This window comes from Rattus norvegicus, chromosome 2, assembly GCF_036323735.1.
Source record: "Rattus norvegicus strain BN/NHsdMcwi chromosome 2, GRCr8, whole genome shotgun sequence".
NCBI lineage: Eukaryota > Metazoa > Chordata > Mammalia > Rodentia > Muridae > Rattus > Rattus norvegicus.
In genome coordinates, this window is record NC_086020.1 from 145,580,210 (window position 1) to 145,608,199 (window position 27,990).

Below are 27,990 nucleotides of genomic sequence, written 5' to 3' on the forward strand. Positions count from 1 at the left end.
GAGTGTGTGTGGGTGTGAGTGTGGGTGTGAGTGTGTGTGGGTGAGTGTGTGTGGGTGTGTGTGTGAGTGTGTGTGGATGTGAGTGTGTGTGTGTGTGTGTGGGTGTGTGTAGGTGTGTGTGAGTGTGTGTGGGTGTGAGTGTGGGTGTGAGTGTGTATGAGTGTGTGTGTGAGTGTGTGTGTGGATGTGAGTGTGTGTGGGTGTGAGTGTGGGTGTGAGTGTGTATGGGTGTGTGTGTGTGAGTGTGTGTGTGGATGTGAGTGTGGGTGAGTGTGTGTGGGTGTGTGTGAGTGTGTGTGTGAGTGTGTGTGAGTGTGTGTGAGTGTGTGTGAGTGTGTGTGTGAGTGTGTGAGTGTGGGTGTGTGTGGGTGTGAGTGTGGGTGTGTGTGGGTGTGAGTGGGTGTGAGTGTGTGTGAGTGTGGGTGTGTGTGGGTGTGAGTGTGTGTGTGGGTGGGTGGTGTGGGTGTGGGTGGGTGGGTGTGTGTGAGTGTGGGTGTGAGTGTGGGTGTGTGTGGGTGTGTGTGGGTAAGAGTGTGGGTGTGTGTGGGTGTGTGTGGATAAGAGTGTGGGTGCGTGTGGGTGTGAGTGTGGGTGTGAGTGTGGGTGAGTGTGGGTGTAGGCATCACATGTGTGGGGAGATCAGGCAACCTTTACTAGTTGGTTCTCTGCTGCCACCTTGTGGGATCAGGGGATTGCATTTAGGTGGCCGAGCCTGAACACACCCCCTTACCATCTTACTGGCCCTAGTTATCTAAGTTTTCTAAAAGTTCTTTTAAGAAAGGCTTTGTTGTTATGTGGCTTATGGTAGTGCATGTGTTTGTAGGTGCTTGGCTTTATATAAACAGGAGTCCACCAGGCATCCAGAAGCACTCTGGGTTAAGGATACAGAAGCTTAGGGGCAAAGGCCAGTGTGTATAAACTTTGGTAGTCCTAGGAAGCAAAGTTTGAACATTGATCCCAGTGTGTGCAGTGCTTTTGGAAGGGAAGATGCTGTTCATGGAGTCCTGACCAGCGACATGGTATTGAAAGAACTATGAGTACTCTATGGCACAGGCATAGGGTCTTACATGTCATGCTGTGGTCTTCATGATTCCACGTGCTGGGCGTTTGAAGGATGTCTGCCAAAGTAATTCGAAATGTGCTTTTAAAAAGTCTGACCTTGCTGTGAAACATTGCATTCAGAGCATGGCTGTGCTTCCCTGTGTGACACACTAAATCCTGCTGGAACCTGCTATATTGGAGTAATAAAGCATGGGGGCATTATTCTCTCTCTGACCTGTGATAGAAGTCTTGTGTTGTCAGTTGACGGCTCTGCTGAAGATGGACAGCCTTAGGCATCGGCTGTGGACAGCCGTAGGCATCGGCTTTCGTTTTGTTCCTTCGTGTGAGCAGGATAGAGGAGCAAATGTCTAACGTGGTGCCACCACCTTCTGGCAGGCTGAAGGATGCCAGTGTAGAAAACAGTTCCTGTGGGGGGCATTTACATGGTAATGGACAGCTCACAGGGCCTCACTTGGATGTGGGTACTGATGAAGCACAGTTCAGTGTTAGCCAGATGCCACTCCAGCAGGATCTTGATGTTCTTGGAATCTGACCAAGTTCAAGCCTTGATGTCAGCAAAAGTTCAAAGTTGAGAACCTTAATTGTTACAAACCGGAAACTCGAGCACATGTGTTTGTTTCATCTTTGTGCGTCCTTTTGGAAAAAGATGTCAAGAAATCAGAAGCAGGTATTCTGTGTTTTAACTTAAGTCAGAAACATCATGTTTCCCTTACCCGCTTCGATCCCAGAAGGGAACTTAACTGTCACCATGTTTGGAAGTGTTTGGATACTTCTAAGGGAACCTCTGTTATGGAATCATTCTTAACGAGGCTGGGCAGTGACTGTCCTTGAGGGCTTGTCTGGTGTGATATCCTCAGTGTCCCGCACTATAGGAAGTACTTAAAAGACTGTTTAGTGAATACTAGAAACCTCTCGTGGGAGCAGGGGCCGGTCACTGAGTGCTCTGTTCTACATGTAAGTGAAGGGAGGTGTAGGCGTGGAATTAGTCTGCAGTTGTCATCCTCCCGTGTCATCACCTCTCCGCTCCTGTCTCTGCACTTCAGAGCCTGTTTTGTAGGGGTCTGAAGCCAGACATGCTTAACAGTTTACCCTGGACAGCTTGGGGATGGGAGGGTAAGGCAACTAACTCTCTTGGTGAGGTGGTTCACTTATTAGGACTCTCACTGCTGATCTCTTCTGTCAGTGGATGGAACGAGTTTGGAAAGGAAGCTTTGGAAAGTCTCCGATGAGTCCCCAGCTGGGATGAAACTGGAGAAATTATGTAGGAGATAAACTCAGAGTTGTCCTGGAAAACAAAGGCTGCTTGTCATGCTGTGGGGACGTTTGGGAGGAGCAGAGCTCAGCCAGTTTGTGGTGTGGAGACTTCAGGAAGTTGCCTGAGGGTTAAGTTCAAGTTAGAGGAAGTTCTCCAGTGATCACAAGCCAGGCTGTGTGCTTTCTCTAACTGTTTAGGGGTATTTTCTCTTTCCTCAGCAAACTGATACAGGCAAAGCACATAATTCTAGATTGTGTGTGGGTTTTCTCAACTAACCCTGTACACATTGCTCATCTCTTTAGTTGGTACCTTGAGTGTAACAGCTTATCTTCTTTGTAGTTTGGGGTATCTTTTGTCATTTGAGACAGGATCTCATAGAGTTCAAGCTGGCCCCAGACTTCCTGAGTAGTCAAGAATGACCTTGAGCTCACCTTTCTTCTCCCACCTCTCCTTTGTTGGGTTTACAAACATGCAGCACCAAGGCTGGCAAGGTGCTTTGTCTGGTAGTTTGCCAGGTAGTTTAATCAGTGTGAAAAAGAAGCTCAAATTTCTTTGTAGGGATGGGCCATTAAAGACACATCCCTGTTTCCGCTTTTGTGTGAGTCTCAGGGATGGTGAAACAGTGTTACCCGGTGTTCCCTAACATCTGTCATTCACATTCTTCCCTAACGTGTTGTCATTGAGAAATCTACATGTTCCTTCATCTGGGACTTTCCAACCATTAGATCACCACTTTCATTTATGCATTATCTAGCTTAAGGTCATGAGTTTATAGCAAGAAAAGCAAAGTGGTTTGGATAAGAATGTATGCTCATAGCATATGACCTATCAGAAGGCATGCCTTTCAACTGAGAATGAGGATTTAGAATTTATATGCCGGGTGACATCATAAGAGAGTAAGTTCAGAACCCATCTCGGACATAATGGGAATCACACACTTCCTATCGTAGACCATCACAGGAGGTCTGTCATTCTCTTCACATGGTAGAATCTCATCAGGGAATGTCTAGGTTCATTGAGTCCCTGTTTCCTGTCCCAGGGTGCATATTTACAAGTTACACAGCGCTGATGTGAACATGCTTTTACATGTGTGTTTTGAACATGGACTCACGTGTGCTTAGTTGGTCTTTCTCTTCCACTTCTGTTGAGGTGCCAGCGCAATGACATTTACTTCGAAGTATCTGTGTTTTGAGAATAAACTATAGGATAATTTTTGAGGGAATAAAAATAAATAAATAAATAAAAATAAGCCTCTTAACTCAAACCCAAATGTTACTTGCACATCTCAGCCACCCACCCGTATTATCAACAGTTGATCATATAAGCAGACGAGCTGTAAAAAGTTGTTCTAATGCCTTAAGCATTTGAAGACAAAATTGATGGGCACAGTATCACCATGGCCTCTTTTGGTTGTGTGACCTTGGGGCAAGTCGCCTTATGTTGTGATTGGGAATAATACTAGTTACACAGTTGACAGCAGAGTGTGTATGGGGTGTTCAGTAAATGGGAACCATTTGAATTCCATTAGCACATAACCATTAGTGTTCAAGTCTGAGAAGTGGGCGCACAGAAGCAGGGAAATCACGGCAGCGGTCAGCCTCGGATGTGGTGCTGTCTGTAGTTGTGCCATCATCAGCTTTAGGTCGTGGCAGTAAATACCAGGAACCATGTCTGCTCATTTTCAGAACCCTTGCCCCTCTGTGGGACCTGACAGCTGCCCTCAGACCTGAAGTAGGCCTGCAAGTCGGGCTTTGTATAGGACTGACTTTTCCACCGGTCCCGGTCACTAGAGGGGCTCCTAATGTCAGTGAGGAAGAAGGACCAGGCCAGGTGAAGGATGGGGCTGTTGACTATAGTCAAGAAAATGTTGTACAGTCTTGTAAATAGCACGGAATTTGGAACTGACTAACCAGTTCACTGGGTTGTTTCTTCACATCGCTTTTATGAGTAAACGACAGCAGGGTTTTGAAAAGATGCTGATTTCTTGCTTTGACCACTGATCTGTGTTGACTCCAGGACCTAGCAGGAGCAGGTTCTTGTGTTCCGTGTTACCTAGACCCAGGCGTGCTGTTCTCTCCGATTGGAGTGTTTCAGGAACGTGTTCCAGGTTTCTCATTATATTCCAGTACCTTAGAGGAAATCTCGTGAAATTGGGGTGTGTATTATCCTCCTAGTGCCTGATGGCTGGTTTTGGTGAATTGGCATATTCAAAATAGGGGGCAGTCTTCCACGGTCAAGGCTTGTCCTGCTTCCTGTGGCTAGCAAGCCATTAAACTTCCTCATGAATGAAAAATACATCAGTAGAGAATTTATCTTTCACAGTGAAGTTTATTTTTATGCATACCCACAGGGGTGACTGGAATAAGAAACGCCCTCTGCAGATTGAGCGTTTGAGCACAGGGGCCCAGTTGGTGGTACTGTTGAGGAAGTCTAGGGGGTGCACTCTTGCTGGTGAATTATGGGGCTAGACGTTGAGGCTAAATAGAGTTTATGGGGCCATACCCTACGTCTAGTACACCCTCTCTGCTTCGTGTTTACAGTAAAGCATTCAAGATTGGTGGTTATGCTTGCCTTTGGCTGCCGTGCATCCCTACCACAGAAAACTCATCTCCTGGAAACATAAGACCAAAGACACTTTTCTCTGTTGGTTTCTTTTGTTCTGATGTTTTATCACAGCAACAGCAAAGTAACTGACACCCCAGCTAAAGCTGTGTGGTACCTGTGTTGCTGTTTACCAACAGTAACAGGGCATTTTAAAAATAGGCTGTAGAAGGGAGAACTGAGCATCAGAGGGTGACTGCACCTCAAGAGAATGACAAGTAACCATTTGAGATGTGAAATTGAGAGAAAATGAAAATAATATAAGAAAGTAAAATTAAAATAAAACTAACAGCCAGCTTTGAGAACGATGACTGCGTTCTGCCAGATGACTTCAGCTGTTTAGGGACTTCTGGGCATTGTTGAGGGAAATGTGGTAGAATGAGGAGTGTCCAGTTGACCTAAGAAGCGCCTGTGTGTCTCGTGGTATTGAAAGTACAGAATACACAGTTGATTTGAAATGTGCCCGATTCGGTGTCTGCAAGGAGCATGGTAGTTCTGCATGCTACAGAAAACATGGTCAGTCTGCATCATAGCACAGAGAGTAAGTAAAAGGCGGTCAGCGTTCAAAGCACACAGCAATGTGAAAAGCACAGAGTTGATTTATTGTTCGGACATTTTCTTTGTTAATTCAGAAAGAGCAGTCAGTATTTGCTCCGTGATTCTGTCAAGTCCCCAGGTGGCTTGCGTCTTTTAGACTGTTTCCCTTTGCAGACATATGTTAACTTCTTGATGGCACTGATGGCGCCTCTCAGACATTTCTCCCTCACCCTGCTTAAGGTTACTCCAGGTTAAAAACTTGCAAACATAAGGGCTAGGACATAGAATACAAGGTTTATTAGCTTTACCACTAGATGGTGGTGGAGGCTAAGAGAAGGCTCTAGCTGCTTTGTCACCAGCTGAAATTTCAAACCGGTCGGTCTGTCTTAGGAGTGCTTCCTTTCAGAAACCATTAGGGATAATTAAAGATTGTTCTACATCGCATTGAACACATTGTTCTTTTGTGTAGCATGTGCTAGGTGTTTATTGATTTGTTATTGGTTTCTTGTGGAGTTTTAAGTGAGTGTGTGTGTGTGTGTGTGTGTGTGTGTGAGAGAGAGAGAGAGAGAGAGAGAGAGAGAGAGAGAGAGAGAGATCGATCTGTTTAGAACATTGAATTGGTCATCAGATTTTAATGCATCCTGTCTTTATTTTTCCTAATATATGTCCCTCTATGTGGTTGTAAGTTTAAGCCAATAAATTTTACCCCCCCCCCCACATGCGTGGGCACACACATGCACACTCACACACATCCACACACATTTTATCTTGAGTATTTTATCTAAATGAATGTGTTTTCCTAGGCACTGTGTCCCTGAAGCTTTATCTGAGAAAGAAATACTGGCATAGTGTTTATAATGAGAAATAAGGAGATAAGAAGTGGTTTAATCAACTGAACTTAGTATATAAAATCAGTTTCTTCAAATATAATTTAAAAAAAATACTAAAATTTCATTTTGAACTTCTCCATTTAAGAAAGAAGGAATATAGTATTTATTTCTGTATGAGAGGAGTGTAAAATTTTGCCTACACATTGGGCAGGTATCCACCCCTAATCCAGAATGAGAAATCTGGAAGGCTCTGGCATTGGACTCGATAGCACAAGTGCCACCATGTGAGCAACTTCAGCAGGGCAGAAGCACCAGTCACGGAGCACCGGTCACTGATCACGGCATCACAGTGTTCCCAGGACGTGTGGGAGGCCGCACATGAGGCAAAATGAATTCGTGGTTATAATTCAGAAAATCCTGATGTTCTCCTGTCAGCTGTGTACAAATATTCCCACACCCAGCACCTGAAACCTGAAATCTTTCTCGTCTCGACAATTTCAAATAAAGGTTTCACAACCCATGTGACTCAAAAGCCCCAAGTAATATTCTGTCTTCTATTTGAGGCTACTTTAGAACCTCCATTTAAAAAAGCCCTCAACTAGAATTCATAGTTCTTTGCGCTGAGTAGAATGCTGTGTGCTGCTCTCTACCTCCAGCAGCGTAAATTGTATCACTGCTACTGTTACGTTGTTCAGCGTTGGGCCTGGGTAAGCCGTTTTTTGGGTGTTGCTGTAAAGCAGAAGCTACAGTTTAGATAGACTTTATGACTTCTGTAAGTGGAGATAGTTCTGCCCACTCTTTCGTAAGTCAGTGTTTGGAGTCGTGCCGCTGATTTGACAGTGCCATTTCCGAGAAGTAAGACCCACTTCTCATTAAATGTGCCCAGTAACCACAGGGGTAGCCAGCTTACAGATAGCAAATGAGATTTAGCACATTTTTAAAAGGCTTAGCGTTGAAGCCTGAGCTGAAGCCTAGGCTAGAAAACCGGGAGGACTGCAGTGCTGCAGAGAGGCAGTCGATGCAGGAAAGAAGTCATTTCTGGTCCCGAGGTTCTAGAGGGCCATGCATTTAACAATGCCCCCAACACCGAAGCTTACAGTGCTGTTCCTGAGCTCTCTGACTGGGTGCTGTGCTATGGTAGAGAGAAATAAAGGGGGAGAGTAGAGGCTGGCCTGAAGGACTTCCGGGCAGCAGTAGTGTTCTTCCTTCATGCCCAGGTAGCGGAGCCTCTTCCTGGCCATTCTGCAGAAGGCAGTAGGAGGCCTTAGTCTGCCATCTGCTCTCAGCACCCGACCGGAAACATACCGTGTGGACCTACTGAGTATATCACACATTTGGTGCTGGGGTTAACTATGCCAGTGATCAAACAGTGTCTACAGAATTAACTTCCTTGAGTCATTTTCATTTTAGGGAGCTGAAATCTTGAGAGAGTAATGTTTTGATAAAAGTTATCAGCTCTTTTACCTCCTTTCATAAAATGTCCTCTGCTAAAATTGGCATGTTTCCTCAGTGGGCTGGACTTTTACACTGCTTCTGTGCCTAATGGTGGCCCTCATCATGCTCTTTAACTTCGGCTTTGCTCACTTCTCAGAATTTTGACGTTTGCTAGAATATAACTGAAGTACAATAGTCAGTAATATGTGTACGCTTTATCTGGTCACTATAGTGCCCACTTGTAATAATTTTTATGTATAATTATGTGTGTATGTATGTATGTATGTATGTATGCATGCATGCATGTACATGTGCTTATATCAATGCAACATGCACGTCACAGCATACACGTGGGGGTCAGAAAGCAACCTTGAGTGTTTGCCCTTCCTGTTCACTGCTGCATATGCCCAGCTGGCTGGGCTGTAATCTCTGGGGATTCTCCTGCCTCTGTCTGCTGTCTTGCTGTAGGAGAAAAGGGATTACAGGGCCATGCTACTGTGCCCACCTTCTTCTCGATTTCAGACCCTTTCACCCACTGAACCATCTTCCTTGTAATACAGTGTCTTTTAATCAGTAAGCATATTTTAACTCTTCGTGTTGAGGTTTTCTTCAGTTTAGAGTACAGTGTTAAAATAGACCAGGGGCTGGAGAGATGGCTCAGCTAATAAAGAAACTTGTTTCCAAGCCTGAGGACCTGAGTTCAGTCCTAACTCCCTCATTTTGGGAGGAGAGAACCGACTCCAGCAAGTTGTCCTCCGACATTCACGTGAGTACTGTAGCACTCACAAATCCCACAGCCCCGCCCCCACAAAATAAATACACGTAATACATTTTTTTTTAAATACGAAATCAGATGTGACCCTCTGGCAGTACCAATACAACTTTGAGCAACACAGTCGTTCAATGGTGTATTACTGGCCAAGAGAAAAAAGCCCAGCATTTAAATGACTACTGTTGGACTGTTTGATATAACAGCAAACTATACCTTTCACTTTACAGTTGCATAGTTAAGCTAATGATATTCTTGTTGGGCATACATTATTGGGAAGAATGTTTTATTAATATGTTATTTTTGTTAAAACAGAAGTGATGAATGACTTTGAGAAACTGAATATACTCGTTAGGTAGGCCTCCATATTTTCTTCTCTACCACTTGAGCATTTAAATATCTTATGAAACCGTCATCAAGGATGAAAGACTGGCAAATATTAGTCGGATGTTTTATCAGAAATTTTTATAATATCCAATCCTATTTGTTTCTTTGAGATAGCTTATTTAAAGTGAGTTACCTGATGGTGACATTATTAGTGTCCACTGTGAAAACATGGGTGACTGTCCCTTCAGCCATTCTCCCACTGTACCAACTACATCATTGATAAGAACACTGGAGAGAATTGGCTGAAGGTATCTAGAATTCATAGGCCTCCTAATTATTTTTCAAATATTCACCTCAACAATTCTCTATTCTGTGAGTTCTCTTCAGAAGTGACTTTGTAGCTACAGTGAGTGAGTTCCTGGCGGCAGGTACAACGACATTCACCTGCCAATCAACCACTCACCAGTCTGCTCCTCGACCCCTGCAGGCTCCAAGATATCCCACAAGTTTTCGTTTCCTAACTTTTTTCTTTGTCCCAAGTTATGTCCCAGTATCTTGTCATTTCTATACTTAAAAAAAAAGAAATCTATGTATTTGATAGGCTTCAGCCAGAATAATACAAAGAGACATTTATTTACACTTTTATATACTGATTCCAACAGGAAAAGGCCCTCTGGCCTCTAGTCCCTACACATCGGTGTAGTCATAGTAGATACGCACTTCTGATCTTCGGACGCTTTGCAGCGACCTGATGCTTTCACTCCTGGTTCTTATGTTTGATTTCTTGAATAACCTTCTTGAAAATGACTTACACATGAAAAAATAAATTATCGGATCCAGGCACACGTTGCACGCAGACAAGAAAAGTGTCATTTCCTTGCAGTAGTGGAGAATTTTGTGTGCTGAGTCATCTAGGAGCCTGTCTAAGTGACTGAAAGTGAAGGGGATTCTGCACAAGTGATACGGGAGGAAGCAGGTAAAAAACACAGCCACGACCACGCGGATGCTCTGGTTATGCTTCCGCTTCCGGCTCGATTGACTTATGAATTGCCTGCTGGATTTGTGGATGTATCTGGAGATGGCTATGTAGCATCCAATCAGAATCACCAGCACAGCGACAAACAGACAGCTGTCCACGTAGGTGACAGCCATATCCCACTTGGCTCCCAACGGACTTTTAAGCTTCATGCAGTCATGAATGTTTTCCTTAGTTGGTTGACCGTTAGTCAGTATGATGTTTGGCAAGGACAGAACAGCCATGATCACCCAGACACAAATCGATAAGACTTTGGTGAAGGTTATGCTATACATGCGAGAGTCACCAAAAGGCTTTACCACCTTCAGATAGCGATCAACACTGATCAGCCCAAGAAACACAATGGATGTATACATGTTTGCATAGAACAAAACCGAGGTGTATCTGCAGAGGATAAACTCAAAGTACCAAGGTCCGAATCCTGCGTCACGGACTATTCGGAACGGGAATGTCAGGGTCATTATGAGGTCAGCTACTACTATATTTTTGAGATAAAATATGAAGCTGGTTTTATTCCGAATGTGGAAGAAGATCCACACAGCCAGACCGTTCAGCAGGATGCTTGCCACAAATATAACTAGGTAAAGCACCGGCAGGATGATGGTGTCAAACTCGTTGTGATGGGTGGAGTTCTTCCCATGTCCCTCGATCGTGCTGTTTGCAGTGTGACTTGCTTGGCTGTATAATTCATTACCTGAAAAAGGAGAGACATTCATGTCAGAACAGCCACCTCCCTTAGCACTGAGCTGTTTTGAATGGGTATAAAAACTGTCGAAAAGATTTATTCAGGTGTATGTCTCTGTCTCTGTAAGTGTCTATCACGCATATGCAGCGCTTACAGGGATCAGAAGAAGGGCTCTGAGCCCCTAGAACTGCAGTTATGACCTCCTGACTTGGAGTTCACTTGTCAACTCAGTACCCAGGAAGAGTCTGAGGTACTCTTAACCTCCACACCACCTCTCCAGCCCCCGATGCCAAGATTTAAAGTACCTTCTGGTTAATTTTTTTTCCAGTGGCCAAATAAATGGTGGATTCCCCTTCCCCACATTTCAAGATCCTTTGAGTCTCTGTGACATCCTATTAAAAATGAATATACTGTATCTGCACTATTGATACACATAGAATCAACAGAACCTGGGGCAGGGGATTGAAGTTTCTGTTACCAAGACAATAAAACTAGAGCATGGAAATTACATGAGTGCATCCTTAGACACAGTCCGTCCCATTACTACTGCCTACGTTTTAAGCTCTACAGTCACAGAAAATCACGGAGTAAACCATAAACCAAATTCTTTACTTCTGAAAAGAAACCTCTGAAAACAAAGAAACTACATTTCTGTTAAGTGTTCAAGTTTATTATCAAGAAGCAAATTATGTAAAACTATGTGCGGGATACTGTTTTTGTTATTATTTGCAAGATTAGCTCATACCCTCTATTCTTATTATGAATTTGCAGAGGTCCTTTGCTTTTTTCTTTAATTTTTGGTGTACACGATTAAAGTTTTCATTGCGCCGCCCTTGTTTAACTGATGAGACGGCATGTAGGCAGCTTCTGTGAGCGGTCTCTCATGTCCCGTGGGAGACATGGTGGTTGTGTGAGGGATGCACAGCCTTGGACCATCTCCACTCTTCCTGATGTCACTCTGGTTCCCAGCACTCTCCAGCAGGGAGGTGCGCTGCATGGGAAGTGCATTCAGGCAGAGTCTCTGGGGCTGACAGACCAGCTGCCCACTGAGCTTTGCACTGAGCAGTCTCCTCCCCACTCTTCCTCCCCTCTGGCCTCCCTCCCTGCACAGGCAGTTGATGCTTTGGAAGCTTCCTCCCTCTCCAGTTTGTCTTGAAGCCATTTCCTCAGTAGCTCTTTCAGCTGTTTGACAAGCACATCTCGCCATCTGCTCTTGTAGACAACAGAAACTGTCACAGCTTGCAAACTCTTGTTTCAGATGTAGGGATATAAGGAAGATCGTTCTGATTATTTAAATTCCCACTAGTTCATAAGAACTTCATTTTAATTACGGTTTGGAATGATGTTTTTGTTTGTTTGTTTAAGGAACAGTGCGTATTTAGCTCCTATTGGCCTGCATGGATGTTTACTAGCTAATGTCTTCTTTTCTTGAAATAGGAAAGGCAGTGCTGCTGATGGTTATGATCCAAAATCAGGTTTTTAAATTACCACCTGAAGTCAGAGCAGCCTCCTCAGGAGCCCTCTCCCTCTCTGATGGCTTTTCCTCCCTCCAGTCCTTGCTGTGTTTTTAAAAACTGGTTTTTCTGGCCTAAACGTCCTTACACAGGTTAGTAATTTATACCTATGCCAGTCTCTTGTGAGACTGATGGTACTATTAAGCTTTACAAGTTAAAAATGCCTGATTCAGCTGCCGTGTCCAGCCTCCAGCTTGAACTGATTGATGCCTTGAACCTGTCACTGAGGCCTGTTTTGTGTTAATAAAGTAGTATAGTCTTGGCTTCGGTCTCAGAAGATCCAAATCGGCATTCGAAGCCCTTCAAAGGGTAAGAAGCACAGCTTTAGGGAGGCTTAGATACCACTTGGATTGATTTACCCAATTAAGCTATTAATGGGTGCTTTCATCTCACGGCGGATTGTGTTCTTAGGGAAGTGCAGCCAGCCACGTAAGTTTGAATCACGACTAAAGGGCTCAGCCGAGGGGCAGACCTTAAGAAGGGACAGCGATGTCATCTCTTGAAATGATGGCTGTGTGGTGTAGCAATGAGATAGGAGTTGATTTTCAGAGCCATTGCAAACGTGACTAGAGTGCAGTAGCTTTATCCTCCTGGGGATGGCGGATTTCAGCTGTTAGTGTTAGCAACCTGGTTAGGCGGATATCCACTGTGGCCTAGAAGAGCACATGCTACCCCAGTGTTCCTGGTCGATTTGTGTCTTCCATATCTCATTATTATTATTTTCCCAAGGCTTTATTATAGACACAAGCACTCTTATTTAATGCTAATCTACCCAGCAGTTGTAGTTAATATTAAAGATAGTCTTTAATCAGAATATCAGAAGAAGTCTGTGTATGAGCTTTGTCTTGTTTAAAAACAAAAACAAACTAACAAACAAAAAACTCCTAACAAGACCAAACAGAAGAATCAAACAACCAAAACGCAAGGCAGAATCAGAAACAAAAACAAAAACCCCTCTAGCATGAGTAACTTCTTCACAGCGGTTTTGGACCTGTTTGTGGCTTTGAGACAGCCTCACATTTGCTTGCCGTTGTGTTTTCTTGCAGTATTTACCTTAGCTCAGCATTAGGATTAGTGTTTGGGAGTACAGACCTCCCCAGTTCCATGGGATCAGCCTAGCCCTGGTTATTACTTCATTCACAAATTCCAGATTTACAACAGGTCTCAAACAAGCAGGTAGTTAAGCCTCTTCTGGGCAGTTTTGCGAATGTAATGTTAGACAACCATGGCTCCCAAGGAGCAGGATAAACCACGGTGTGCTGCTCTGACAGGCTCCAGAGCTTATTGTAGCAAGCACGGGGTGGGGGGGTGCTTGTCTGTAGTTGAAGTCAGTTCAGCCTCCTGCTTTCCCCTGTCAGCTACTCACAGCATGCCTTCTCCATGGTCCTTCACATTTCCCCGGAAAAGTACACATTTGCATCTTCATCATTCCTACTTAGGAACATCAGTCATTAAAAGAAAAAGGCTTTATTTCCCTCCGGGTTTAAGTTTGTTATTCTTCTAGTAAATAATGTAGCCAATTTAGGGACGTCCTTTAATGATTCATAGCTTGGTAATTCAATGAGAAAAACTCGAAATTGCTTTTAAAGTAGAAAGACTATTTGGTGTTCACTAGGATGGCAGTCCCTGTTTGTTTATGACAGGGTTTAGTACTGAATGATGACTCTTTGCTAGACTCTTCCACAATTTGTCACCCCCACAGCTTCTTGGTTAACTTTAAACATGGAATTGCAAGTAAGAAATATAGTCCTGTGAATTATTTTGGTGTGTGTGTGTGTGTGTGTGTTTGTGTGTGTGTGTGTGTGTGTGTGAGAGAGAGAGAGAGAGAGAGAGAGAGCGCGAGAGACAGAGACAGAGATAGAGACAGAGACAGAGACAGAGACAGAGAGGAGAAGAGTGTGTGTGTGAGAGAGATTTGTTTTGTTTGTGTGGTGTGTGCGTGTGTGTGTTTGAGAGAGAGAGTATGTGTGTGTGTGAGAGAGAGAAAATTTGTGGTGTGTGTATGTGTGTGTGTGTGAGAGAGAGTGTGTTTGTGTGATATAGTGTGTATGTGTGTGTGTGTGTGTGTGTGTGTGTGTGTGAGAGAGAGAGAGAGAGAGAGAGAGAGAGAGAGAGAGAGAGAGAGAAAATTTGTGTGGTGGTGGTGGTGTGTGTGTGTGTGTTTGTGTGTGTGTGTGTACCAGATAGTATACTCTGGGTGACTTTTAGATTAAAATCTAGCCCAGTATTTAGCACAATTACAAATTCTCTGTTGCACTGTTCAGGTTTCTCGATGGCCACATCCATGTTGCCCAGTCCAGGTAGACTGTTCCTCACAGCCGTCCATGTGTAATATGACCATTTACTCTTAGAGTCTCTCCTGTATGCAGTTTGAGTGGGAGGGATTGAGGCAGAGGCGCAGAATCTTAGCACCTTTGCCTCAGGTGAATCTACTCCATTGTTCATTGGGGTGTGTCCCTCTGACACAAATTATCAAAGCCTCAACATATGTCACTGCCCTACCTACCAGATGGAGTGAAATAATAAAGTTGTATAAATTATAGGGTGCTGATCCATGGCACAATGGCCCTTGTAGGATCGTTTTCTAATTAGTTATCTAGTCTAGCAGGTAGATGTTGCTTTTGGCCTCCTGGGGAGCCTCAGTGAACCTTGATGGAGACTATTAAATATGGAAAGTAATATGTATTTTATTTGGGGCTTAACAGATCTTTCTAAAATATTCAGTTAATCATTCTCCATTTTAAAGATAGTGTTGAGATTAACTAAGGTTTTAAATCAGTTACAGTAGGGCTTGCCTTTGTGATGCTCTCCCGTGTGACTGCTCTTGTTTATAGAATGGGAGATGGTTTTAGTTGGTTCTAAACTACCACTTAGCTCCCGTAAGCCACGTTAAAAGTTCAGGTCTTTTGTGTCTTTTTTTTTTTTTTTTTTTTTTTTTTTTGGCTTACCTGGTAATTTTGCAAGCGTCAGGTTGAGCCCCATTCTCTAGTTGTGATGTACGGTAAGTCAAGATGCATGTCAAGAAACATTCAGGGACAGGTGAGGCACGGATTCAGCAAAGGTTATTCCTGGTTTGATTTCTAGGGAGAGAACAATGAAACGGGAGCGTTGGTAAGAACTTTTCATGCATAGTATTCTTTCAGTGAAAACAATAAGCCACCACCAACAAAAGGAACATTGTCACATTCTGTGATTAGGAAAAATAGCGTGGACTTGAACACCGTTGCCACATGAGACTAACCTACTTGTATACCTTTTTCCAGTTTGCTATGAAGTATGACCATGTCTGTGTGGTATCACCTGGATGCCACTGTGTGACTTCGGGAAAGTTAGTTAACATCGTCATTTAGGGATTTGCATCTCTGTCGTGGTAATGCCAATGGCAGTCTCACAGGAATACAATGAGGACTGTGCAGAATACTCTGTTACACTGCCCTAACAGACTGAAGTCCCCGCTTATGTGTCTAAACTTTATCTGTACATCACATCCCGTAAAAAACAAAAAAAAACCTGATCACATAATAAATGCATGTATATGATGAGACCAATATATAATTGCAGATGGCTATTTCTAAAAGACCTAACTCTGATAAGCATAAGAATTTTTAAAATAAAAAAATTTTAAAAAAGATGTATCATTTTTATGTCTGTGCATCATGTTCACGGAGACTTGAAAAAGTTGTAGGATCTGAGCTACAGATGGTTGTGGGCTGCCAAGTGGAGGCTGGAGATAGAGGAATTGTGATGATTTAGCACTCTGTGATCCCCGGGGTTCCCGCTTTGCCTGTAATCTAATGTGACTTCAGTCCCCATGACCTCTTTAGAACTGTGCCGACATCTCTGTCAAAGTCACATGAGTTTATGTATCTTCCTCATAAGTAGATTTCTATTACGGATTTAATATCACTTGAATATTTGCCTCGTTTGTTTTGCCTTGTGAAAACCATATTCCTTTTCCTCCCAGCATTAGACTAGAGATCGTTATGTAACTGGGTTTAGTGTCTGGTGTGTAATGTGTTTGTGTAAATTGCTCTCCGTCCTTCAGACGCTTTATGAAAAGATGAGCAGAAAGCATGTGCTGTTGCAGTATTACACGTTTTGAAAGTTTCTCTCCTGACTCCTCCTGTATAACCAGGTGTTTGTTGGGTTCCTAGCCTTCTCTCAGAAATTGACAAAGATAGCGAAGGCATCATGAGGACTGCTATGGAGTGTACAGTTAAAGGAAACCTGCACGTGAGCAGTTTGCTCAAAGGGAAGTCACATTGTTTCTTATGAACTGAAACCATGTGGGACTTTCATGACCCTCACTGGGGACGTTCCCATGCACAAAGCTGTGGAGAGCCTCCAAGTGCTGCCATCCCCACCAGTGCACACTCCGGGCTTTCCCCTGAGTGCTTGCTGAGCCAGCAGGAACAGAGCACTGTGAGATGTGGGAGTCCTAGAAGTAGGAGGGGAGACTTGTCTGTGGCTTTCCTGTCTGCAGCATCACATACATTAAGTCTGGAGTGTGGCAGGAGATAGAAGAAATACTGTTTGTTTGTTTGTTTGTTCATTCCTTCAAATTTAAGGATCCCTTTCATTCCCTCTAAAACCGGCAGTTTGGAGAAATTAGACAGATGTCTGCTCCTGTACCCCCCTTTGAATACTTCGAGTATCTGGGATGCAGCAGGCTTCAGAAGGAAGTTTTTTGATTACTAGAATATAGATATTTAGGGGTTTAATTATTTTGAATGCTGTCTCTCTTCTTTTTAATGTAACACAAGTAGTCAAAATCCTACTTTTAATTGCCACATTATTGTTCCCTGAAATGGAAAATTATTTAAGCAAATTCCCAGGTCTTACAGTCTTCCTTTCCTGATTCACTTTCCTCAGGCCCATCAGTAGCAGTAGAAAGATAACAGGGAGTTAGATGGTGGGCGCAGAAATGAGAACACTCTAAGACATTTCCATTTCAAGATTCTAATGGGATATTTGCATTCAGAATGTGCGAAATTTTATAAAGGAACTGTAAAGAAGGACACCATACGATTAAGACAGAAAGATTTGTCCAGCTGGACATTTCATCAGCATCACTGTAGCTGCATAGAGGGCTGACCTGCCCTTGAGGAACGGCTCCAATTGCAGCGGAGTGCACGGGGTTGAGTGCACACGGTGTACCAGAGGCTCGGAATTATCAGAAGACAGTGATGGCAAGTAGACCAAAAAGAGCATCGAAGAAAGGAGGACATGTGACTTCACTTTGCCATAGGGAAGTCAATTGACAAAGGGCAGCTCAGTGCATGGGAAGGAGTCCTGTTCATGTGTGCCAGGATCGTGTAGAGGAGGCTGGTGGGGCAGATGTCTGATGACCCAGGGCTGAGTAACACTGGCATGGCGGAGAAGCAGCTGCAGACAGTTCTTTGACTGTGACTGTTCTGGGAAGGAGAAAGTGAGGCTGGAGGTGGAGATGGTATAAAAGCAAGTCTGTATTATTGAACTGCTTTTATGACTAATGGAAGAGTTTGTTAAGCATACCGTTTAGTGCCTGTCATTGTAAAATTATACTTTCCCAATGTGAGTAGAAGCAAGCAAGTAAACAAAAAATCCAAATGACTTATCCTGCCTTCTAGCCATGGTGATGCCATGATAAAATTCAGAAAACAAGCGTTTGGATGACTTCCAGCCTGGTGCTTTTTGAACTTCCCGACTCTCTATTTTCTCAAATATGAAAGCAAAGGCCAGGAACCATTTTGCATAGAAGCCAGCATAGTTGCCTGTGGTGCGCTTCCTATTGTACATCACGGACACAAAGTTTGACTTGGAGATGGACTTTAAGGCACAGGGTGGAATGGGTTCTTGCCCTTTGGTCTGAGCTGTGACTGCTGTGCGCTTTGTTGTAGCCTCAGCTACCTCTCAGGAAGGAACTGGTAGCTCTTTCTTTCTTCACACTCACTGCCCATCCCTTCTGTCTGCTGCCACTCTACCCCATCTGCATCTCGGCTTTCAGCCTCCAGGAGTGCTCATGGCGGTGTGCCCTGCAGCCTCTGCATGTCCTGACACCCACCGCTCCTTATAAAGATTGCTTCGGGTGGAGTGAAGGGCTGTGTTCCAGAGGAACTCATTCATGGGTGGGATTCCTGTCCTGCCTCCTACTGCTCCCCTAGCTGACAGTTGATGAAACCACTGAAGAATGTGGTCCCTGCTTGATGAATCAAGCTGAGAACATTTCTCAGGTGTTCGGGACTAGATGGTATCGGTGCCTAGAGACCTGACCTGCTCTTTTCAGCTACCCACCAATACCATGCCTTGCCTAGTTGACAGTGCTTTTCTGTTGGCTATTTTTAAATGAGGGTATAGGGAAAGGAGATACATACATACATACATACATATATGTATATATATATATATATATATATATATATATATATATATATATATATGCATGCACGCTCAGTAGTTTTTGCTTTTAGACTCTTGAGCACAAGGCTTGTCTAGAACAGTCCCATGACCTAAATATGTTATCCTCCTGGCCCTGTAGAAAGATAAGCTGAGAGACTCTAATTGACTTGCCCTGCTTCACACAGCAGGTACTGGATATAGCTGGGATTCATGTCAAGTCTGACGAAAGCTGATCACAGTTCTTGCTGTTATACTGTGTTAGGATCAAAAAGAAGATGAATTTTGAGTCTTCATTTTATTTTAGAGGCTAGGAAGTTGCCAGGGGTATGGGTAGAGGAAGGGGTATGATGTCTTCCTGACCCAAGCACGAAGGAACTGCTAATCTTTCCAGATGCAGTCTAGTTTTCTTTGGCAGGAACACTGTTACATGTATCAGGAATCATCAAAGAAACCAGATGGGATCTTGTCCTGAGAGTCGAGAAGAGCTTCCGCAGAGCAGTTAACACTGGGCATCAACCGCCTATTTCTGATGGGAGAGGCTCCTGCCCACAGGTGCTGGCACTCCCTGGTAGGCCTTCCTCTCCCAAGCTTTGCCTCTCCGGCCTACAGGTACTTGATTGCTCAACCCTGGGTCTGCTCTAGTTATCATTTACCCTTACGTGACTACATTGAAACTATAAATATGACTATATTTTTTTCCTACCCCAATTCCTGATTTTTCTTGCATTAGTGGCTATCATTTAGAATAATGTAAAATGGTCCCAGTTCTGTGGTCACCAGAAAAAAAAAAGGATGTAAGAAATCATGGTTTTCATACCTAAGAGGTGATTTTTCCTGGTGCTGTTGGGATTGTAGACCATAATAGCTGGTGCACCCCGAGTTGTCTCTGAAATTCACAGCCAAGACTTTACTCCTGACCTATTGGAGCTGGACTTAGGATTAACCCTCTCCTGTGGCCCATTAGTGAAGATTAGGATCTCCATCCTACTGTTGAACTGCTTTCATGATCAGAAAGATGGGCGTCCTGCTCTTACTACTTTACAAGTGATGGAACCGGGGCCCGTGCTGGAGTCAGACCACTGCTCTCCACGTAGGTGATGGAATGACCAGAGGGCACTCATCAAGCAGGACCGTGAACTGCTGCTGTGGACGCTCAGCTCTGTAGTCCACACAGCCCTGATCTGTTCTCAGACTTGTTGGGTTGGATCTCAGCCTGGGTGGGGAGCTGTTTGTTCAAGCCAGGGAACCCCTCCCTCCTGGGTGGGAGGAGCCTGCAGGTATGTCCTGCTGGACAGCAACTGTGGGCTTCTTCATAACTTGCATTGTTGACCATCTGGCCACAGTCTGAAAGATGAAACCCCGTTAAAAGTGCAGTCGCTGCTAAGCTTCTAGACTTGGTATTGGTGGCGGTTATCTCAAGTGACAGAATCTATCTTTGTCTCCTTCTGATTATCTGCTTTGCAGCTTGTCTCAGGAAAGTCACATCTCTTAATTGTGAGAATTGCGGCACAATGTTTTGTTTACTTTCTTGCCGGAGAGTACACTAAGCCTACAAGACATGTAGGAATACTGGTGGGGGCCTACACTGCGGTGGTAAAGATAAAAACACAAACGCATCAGGCAGAAAGCCTCTGCGGAAAGGAAGAATAAATTCTGAAATTTAAGGATTTAACCCAAGAATCCTTTTTAGTTTCATGGGTTGGTATAATAAATGAATAACTATGAATATTTCCAAAAATTAATATACTAGCACAGCTAAAGATCTGGGGGTGGGGGAGAAAGGTAACTTGCTGGTTCTAAGTCTCCTCTTTTTGTAATGGAATTAGGCCACCATATTTAAGCTTAATGTTATTTACATTAATGGAATCAGTACCTAACCTAAGAGAACATTTTTATTTGTGCCCCCACCTTTTTATTAGCAAATTGAAAATTCCAAAGTGGAGTTTTTAGCTTGTGTAGACATTATGCGTTTTGTCAGCATCAAACCTTCCCCCCACCCACCTCATTTTTCTTCTCTCACAGAAAACAAACACACCATCCCCACAGGTACATGTGGGGAAAACATATAACTCCTTTCATGTTGTACATTTATCTTTCAAAGTAATTCCTACTTGAGTGTATTCTCAACTCATAGTACTTCGTAACAATGGTCCTTGGATGGGTAAGGCTAATTTTTCTGGTTGTCAGATAAACATGGTAACTCCCAGTTGGAATTAGGAGCCTTGCTGTTTACTGCTTTCCATAATCTCCCTTACCTGCCCCTGCCCACCTGCCCTTTGGCTCAAGGCCTTCTCTCTCAGGACTCCCTCTTTTGTGTGCTACGTAGGTTGTTGGTAATTATTCAGTCTAACTTATATGCTGCCCTCTGGATGTCTTCCCTGTTCACCATGCAAATGGTTTTCGGTACCATGGTGTGCTGGTGGTCACTCCAGGCTATGTCAGCAAGGGCAGTGACATGTATAAGAAGGGATAGTCCCAGCCTGCTAAGAGATCACAGCCAGCAGCTGAGGAGCAAGGAGCATCATCCAGAGGGCTGACTGAGTTGGAATGGGGCCTTTGATGCAGGGGCAGCTGCTTTCATGCCCCGGGCTAAATGACACTCATAAGTCCCCTGCGGTAGACCATATGATTTATTGACAGATAAAATTGCATGGGCATTAAATCCTGTCTTTAGACAGGACAGAGCAAATATAACTTGTCTGGAGAGGATACTCATTTCATCTCTCTCCTTATTTTCTCCCAATCTTTACAGGACCTGGAATTTAGTTGATTGATGACAATCCCAAGGTTTCCCTTCATTTTTATCAATTCCCCCTAATTTGATGGCATTTTCTCTTTAATTGAAATCTATAAGCTGGTAAAATGTTGGGTGATTCCTTTTCTGTTTTTGTTTCTTGTTTTGTTGTTGTGAGTATAGAGAATTTTACAACTTAGCCATGACTTATAATTGATTTGAAATGTTTATTTCTTCAGAATCTTTAAACTCTCCTCTAAATTGGTGTTGGTGTATTAGATTAGGCCATAAGAACGTACCTTTTATTGGTCCAAAGGCTATTTATAAATGATTCAACCAATTTGGTACTAAGGACGTTTTGAAAGTTAGAATCACGTAAGCTGGGGAGAGAGAACCAGAAGCTTTCCTTGTGTATGCCTTTCTTCTCTATAGTTTTCTTTATCGATGGAGTGGTAGTAGGGGAGCATGTTCAAGTGAGTGGTGAGCCTGACCTCCATCACACCCTCTCGCCCCGCCTCTGCAGGATGGCTTTGCCTGCACTGCACTTGGTGCTGGACAGCCTCAGTGTGGTATGAGGACTCAGGGGAGAAACTTCTTTCTGGTCTGCTCACTGAGAGTGTGGTTCTTTCAGGATTACAATGAGGGGATCCATATTTAATTCTTTAGTCCTGATTCCCATATAGGTACAATTGCTTCAGGTTTTCCAGTATTGAAGTAGGTGGGGGTGGGAGAGTTTGGTGAACTCACCTTTTTGTGCCACTTTAAATTTCCCACCATTTGTTTTCTAAGTCATCTGTATTCTGTCTGTCTGTCTGCCTGCCTGCCACAGGCTGTCTGTCTTTCTGTGTGTATGTTTGGACACAGGCCTGATCATAGGTGACTGTTGTATGTGTGGGGGTTAGAGGTCAACAGTGTCCTCCTCGTTATTCTCTGCTTCATTATTTTAGACAGGTTCTGTCATGGAGGCTGGTGTTTGGCTAGACTGGCTGCCAGAGAGTTCCAGTAGATCCATGTGTCTCCGTCTCCACAGTCCTGCTATTATTGAAGCTACCATGCCTGGCCTTTTTTGTGGGTTCTCAGATAGAGTGGCAAGCGCAGTACAAATTGAGCATCTTCCCCACCCATTATCATACATATTCTTTTTTTTTTTTTTTTTTTTGGTTCTTTCTTTCAGAGCTGGGGACCGAACCCAGGGCCTTGTGCTTCCTAGGCAAGCGCTCTACCACTGAGCTAAATCCCCAACCCCTATCATACATATTCTTATACTGACATTTTAGTAAGGATCTTTAACACTGCCCCCAACTCTCTCTTTCTCTCCTCTCTCTTTCTGTCTCTCTGTCTCTGTATGCATGTCTCTCTGTTTCTCTCTCTGTGTGTGCATATATGCACTCATACATATACTGTAGGAACATATGGATGATGTATGTATGTATGTATGTATGTATGTATGTATGTATGTATGTACGTGCGTACGTACGTACGTGGGTGCATTTGGACCACACAGAGTTTAAATACCTGGGCTAACCCCATGAGAACATTGGAAGGAGCACTTGGTTGGCATGAAATCGCATTGTTTGTGGAAGAGGAGAGGGGACAGTATGGGATATGCATCTTCTGATAAGAGCTGGATGGGGAAAAACTTTGAGGTAGAAATATTTGTCTCTGTCACAGTGGGACAAATTCTGGGGTACCTAAGTCTCGAAAGTCTATTTCAGTTTAGAAAGGGAAGGGAAGCAAAAGCCAGAAAAAATCGGTTCAGTGTCCCATGGCATGTGTCTCTCAGATGCCTGCAGTTTTGAATGCTTGAAATGGCTTCTGCACAGGCTGGTTAATTAATCAGTAGCTGTCTGGCATGTGGTTTCGTAAGGGCTGTAAACCGAATGCAAACAGAGAGACAGCAACACTGTGCCCCAACATGACGTTGGGCACTGCTGTGTACCTAATAGATACCTTTTCTGGTTTTCAAGAGAAAAAATAGTGGTAAAATTGGAAGTGTCAAACTGGTGACTCTAGGCGTAGGGTCGTGTGGTATTGTTCAGTTTTGAATTTTGCTTAGGCAGTATTTTTGTTGTTTGCACCCATCAGGTAGGTCGAGCGTTTTGGGCGAGAGCATGTAAGGGATGTCGCTGTTCAGCAGCTGTTCACTGCTGGGTTTGTTTAAGTGGATCACCGTGATCTTCCGATGCAGTTACACCTTGGGGTGGTACTAGTGTACCACTCTGCCCTCTCCACACACGCTGGCTGTTTTTACACGTTCTTTAATCTTCATTAGCTGTTTGTCTTACCACACTCATTCAGAAGGGTGACTACTTGTCTAATCTTGTTCCTCCTCCTCCTTGCAACCCCACAAAACAGAAATAAATACAGCTCAGTTCTTTTTCTTTTCCAGTTGTTTCAGCAATCAGCTTACAGACCTGAGCCATAACTTTCCAGCAGATTTAAAATAACCTTTCTCAAAATCAGTAACACTTAGACAATGCTGACATCCCGCTTACTATTTTTCACCACGTCTTTAAAATGCCAGTTTCAACACTAACAGTTTAAACCAATATGATTCACCAATAACAGACTCATAGCTAGAGTTGCCCTAAGACACTGCACGTTCCTGCAAATCCTGAAGTGCAGCAGTGTACCCAGCGGTGAGATTTCTGCTTAATGTGCCCAGTTGTCTTAACATATACATGAGCCTACCTTAAATGGTTCATTTTCTGCCTTCTTTTGCAATCTCTGAGGCTGGTGGTTATGAAAGGAATGGGTTTGGAAGGGCAGGTCACCCACCCCCAAAGAAAATGGCAGCTCTCAGCTCACCCTACGCAGAGGAAGCCGCTGCCCTCAGCATGACTCACTTGGTTCTCACTGTGATCTGTGGGAATGCGCCAGCTCTCCTGTGAACACTTTGGCTCTGGAGGAAGCTCCTTTGGAACAGGGACCTTGAGTTACTTAGTGTCTGTTGTTCACTGGAATACTGACCTTGCTCCCGGAGCTACCGCAGTCATTTTCAGTACAGGATATTTAATTAGAGGACAGTGACTCTACTCGCAGATTTGACAAGTAGAGTTTCACTCCATGGTATGCCCTCCAAAGCGCTCCTTTGTCTGATCAGAGTCTGTTCAGGCCTCAGGCAAACCCGCTAGCGTCTCAGAAGCCTTTGCTCAGTCTCAGGTGAACTGGGGTGAAAGCAGCCACAGGGTTCTGCCAGCGGGCCAGTGCTTTTCCTCGTGTCTCAGACCTCTAAACTGTTTTACGTATACTTTAATGTATTAAAAGGGCACTGGGTTCTTTACTACAGATGAATTTAGTGGTGTAGGTTACCTAAGCACTCTGTCAGAGCCGTGTAGCAGTTCACAAAGGACTGTATGAGGCATTGCCTGGCACAGAAACTTCACAAGAACCCTAAGAGATGCCGCTGGGCACTGTAAGAACTCTTCTTCCCACTCTTTCTCTTGCAGAAGTTGAGGCTTATAGCTGTTCTGTCAGCAAGTCTGTATGGTTGGTGCTACAGGGCCACATACTCCTGTTAATACCACTCTTGAGGGGCAGAGCTTAGATCTGGCTATCAGTCATTCTGAAGCCTGCATTCTCTACACCTTGCCTTGCAACTGCTTCCAGGTGAACTGCTATTGAGGTCAGATTGTAATCTGGGGCCTCCTCTGAGACACCTAAGAAGCATTATCACGGTTTAACGAATTTAGCACAGCTAGATGGTCTTACGAGGCACCCAAAGAAGAGGAGCAATAGCTAGTAGTAAGTTTAGACACAACTGAAATGTTTGTGGATGGAGGAAGCTGGCTGAGGCAGAGGACATTCTCAGAGTTTGCTCCTCACTGGTGTGCTGCATCTGCCTGTTTTCCTTACAGCCAGGGAGAGAATTGTACATTCAATCACTAATGAGGGCGTAAGATGATGTTTTGCACTAATTACAGCCTAATCATTTTCTTTCTTCCTTCCTTCCTTTCTTTTTTCCTTCCCTCCTTTTTCCTTTCCCTTTTCTTCCTTCCTTTCCTTTTTCCTTCCTTCCTTTACATTTTCCTTCCTTCCCCCTTCCTTCCTTCCTCCCTCCCTCCCTCCCTCCCTCCCTCCTTCTTTCCTTCCCTCCTTCCTTCCTGCCTAAGTTTAAAGACAGTTTGTTAGAATTTGGGAGAAAAACCACAGGTCTAGCAGAAGCAGATAGAAGAGGAGAGGAGGGGAATGAGGAAGAGGAGGAAATCCCTTTTGGGTCAGTATTCAAAGAAGAGGGGAAAGTGAGAGAAGGAAATGTGCCTCTCTAGTTAGAAAAGAGGGTGGGGTTAGAAATGACAATTTGCAGATAGCTACAGAGTTCTTATTTCAATTACTTTGGTATAAAATTTCATCTTTGGCCAGTAACGTGTGTTAATAAAATGTAAAATACGCTAGTTCAGTACTGGATAGAGAATAGATGTTCTACTCTGCTTCCTTTTGCCATAAAAAGCGCATTTAGAAATCATGGCCAGGTGAGATTAGGCCTGGCCTTAACTACTGCCTCACACTGGGAGCTTGAGTCACCATCTGTGTGCACACTGATGTCAAGGTTCATCTAGTATTCAACAGCCGGGTCGGTCATCACGTTTCCTTGTTATCTGTGCCTCTGATGTTTATGACTTTAAGAGCTGCACCAGGTCCCAGTGTTTGCCTTGTAAAACTGCCCAGGCATGGTCGGGGAGCACAGTGACAGTGTTCATCTCTATCTCACAAAGCAAGAATCTCAGATGCAAAGAGGCCAAGATTTGGGTAGCATCATGGAACAAGCTAGTGACAGAACTGGAGAAGACTTGGGCTTCTATAAGGGTTGCTGCTTGTTGCCTGAACCTGGTGTTCTTTGGTAGCTCTTCCTCCATACTGACGCATTTCACCTGGTCTGTGGGAATCCAGTGGTGTAAGAGAATCTCATTGAATCTCCAGTCCCTCAGTTTACCTGTCAGCCGAGTCCCAAGTTTCCTAATCTAAAGCAAAACTACAGCCCCTCCCTGTGCCCCAGGATCCCAGAAGACCACCAGGGTCTCACCTCACGCATTCCTTCAGCATTCCTCCTTCCCCTTTTCTGGACCTTGCGGAACTTTCATGTTTTTCGTCTAGTTTTATTGTTTGCGGGTTCGTTTAAGTGCATACAACTAGCGGATGGTTATTTTCGTGTCTTGTGTTAACTTTCTGTGATGCTCTCTTAGAGATAGTATGAAATATGTTTATTTATTAAATGCGAAGCTGTAAGATACCAAAAAGAAAGCAAAGCAAAGCAGGCTGACCGTAGTGGGGACACACCCTGAATAAAAACATTTATTCTAATTTAGCTTCCCTCTTCCACACCTCCAAAGCAGTAATCTTTCCCAGTGGACCACCTAAACCACACAACTCCTCACTTTCCGGGCTTGGTGATGGCTGCCCCCTCCACACATATCCAGCCTCTATCCTTAAATATGGAACTCATTAGCTCTGAATTAGATCGGCCCAGATTGGCCCTTGGTCCCTTTGCCACAACCTTAGAAAACCAGCAAAGCCAGGGGTCAGCAGCAGTAACCCGCAGACAAGATCCTGTGAAGGCATCAGACAATGACACTGGAACTCCCAGATTCACAGAGGCAGAGACACTCACAGGGGCAGAGCCAAGGAGTGAAACAGCAACTTAGCCTGTGCCTCACCTACCTGTAGATCTACTAGCATCAAGCCAGATCTGTCGATGTTCCCAGCGCTTGTAAGTCGGACTCTCAGATTTAAATTATGGGAGAAAACTTTGTAAGTTTTGACTATCATGAGAAAAAGTTGAGAACGAGATCTAAGGTTCTGTCAGAGCTAAAATCTGAAACCAAGAACCAGAAAGTGGCTCTACCCTACGCTCATCTGTCCCTTAAAGTCATTGCGTAGAAGAGGCAAAACCTGCCTGCTGGCTTTCTGCTGTCCACCCTGAGGACGTGAGCCGTTCTCCAGGAGTCTGCTCTGGAGCAGAGCTGCTGCTTTCAGTCTGGGAGTTGCTTGGCAGTTTCTCTGGGCTCCGCCTGACATGTTTTAACACGATTGCTTAAGGCTCCAGCGTGAGGATTGCTCTGTGCTTTGCCGTAGAATGAGAAAACCATGATTCTTTTGATCCAAACGAGACATAGAAGTATCTTCCCTTTTCATCGCCTTTAAAATTACATGCATAAAACTTTTGAGTCTTTTGGAGCAATAATAAAAGGCATCTTGTTTTACCTACATAATGAGGTAAATGTGTTGGTTTTTTTTTAAAAGGTGTTTTCACCAAATAGTCATGACTAGCAACACATTTTTCTCTTTTGCTCTGGGCAATGGGAAGCACCTTGGTCTTGGTTTCCAAGGAGATATACATGGGTCTTACTCAACCCTCACCCCGGTTTGTACCTTTTCCTCAAAACTCTTGTTTAAGGAGACACACGGTCACATTCCTAAACAGTGCTGTATGCCATCAAACACTGCTTTTAAGAAAATGGAAAACAAACCAACAAATAAACCAACTTCATTTACCTTTCATTGTGGTGCCCGGCTGGGTGTTCACTTGTCTTCAAGTTGAATCAGGCTCCCTCTCATCTCTTAAGCAGGAGTAGATCTCAAAACTAAGGTTAGCAAGAATACAGGTTTTCTAGATGGAAACCGGCATTTTCTTTGTTCTGCCCGAGAAGACGGTGGGTGCTCTGCCGACCTGTGAAGAGTGTCCTTTGGGGCACCTTTCAAACCGCCCTGCCCATGAACAACTGGAGCAACTTGCTTGCTTGCTACTGTATATGACTCACATCACAGAGAGAGGTTTAGACTGGGGCAGAACATTTCCTGAACCGGCAGGAATCTGGGGTGATTCACCTG

General features: G+C 44.0%; 2 protein-coding genes across 11 annotated transcripts in view; one reads left to right on the forward strand and one right to left on the reverse strand.

The window, feature by feature from the left end:
- Nucleotides 1-27,990, forward strand: part of Med12l (mediator complex subunit 12L) — a 323,000-nt gene that overhangs the window by 176,892 nt on the left and 118,118 nt on the right. The window lies entirely within an intron of this gene.
- Nucleotides 9,421-27,885, reverse strand: Gpr87 (G protein-coupled receptor 87). Of its 2 annotated transcripts, XM_063281787.1 has the most exons (3): nt 27,655-27,885; nt 14,999-15,130; nt 9,430-10,545 (listed from the first exon to the last, which is right to left on the reverse strand). In XM_063281787.1, the coding sequence occupies exons 2-3, from the start codon at nt 15,030-15,032 to the stop codon at nt 9,503-9,505; spliced, it is 1,077 nt and encodes a 358-aa protein (XP_063137857.1). In that variant the 5' UTR covers nt 15,033-15,130; nt 27,655-27,885; the 3' UTR covers nt 9,430-9,502. The 2 variants fall into 2 exon arrangements, with proteins under 2 accessions (NP_001101147.1, XP_063137857.1); NM_001107677.1 differs by lacking the exons at nt 14,999-15,130; nt 27,655-27,885 and having other exon boundaries at nt 9,421-10,581.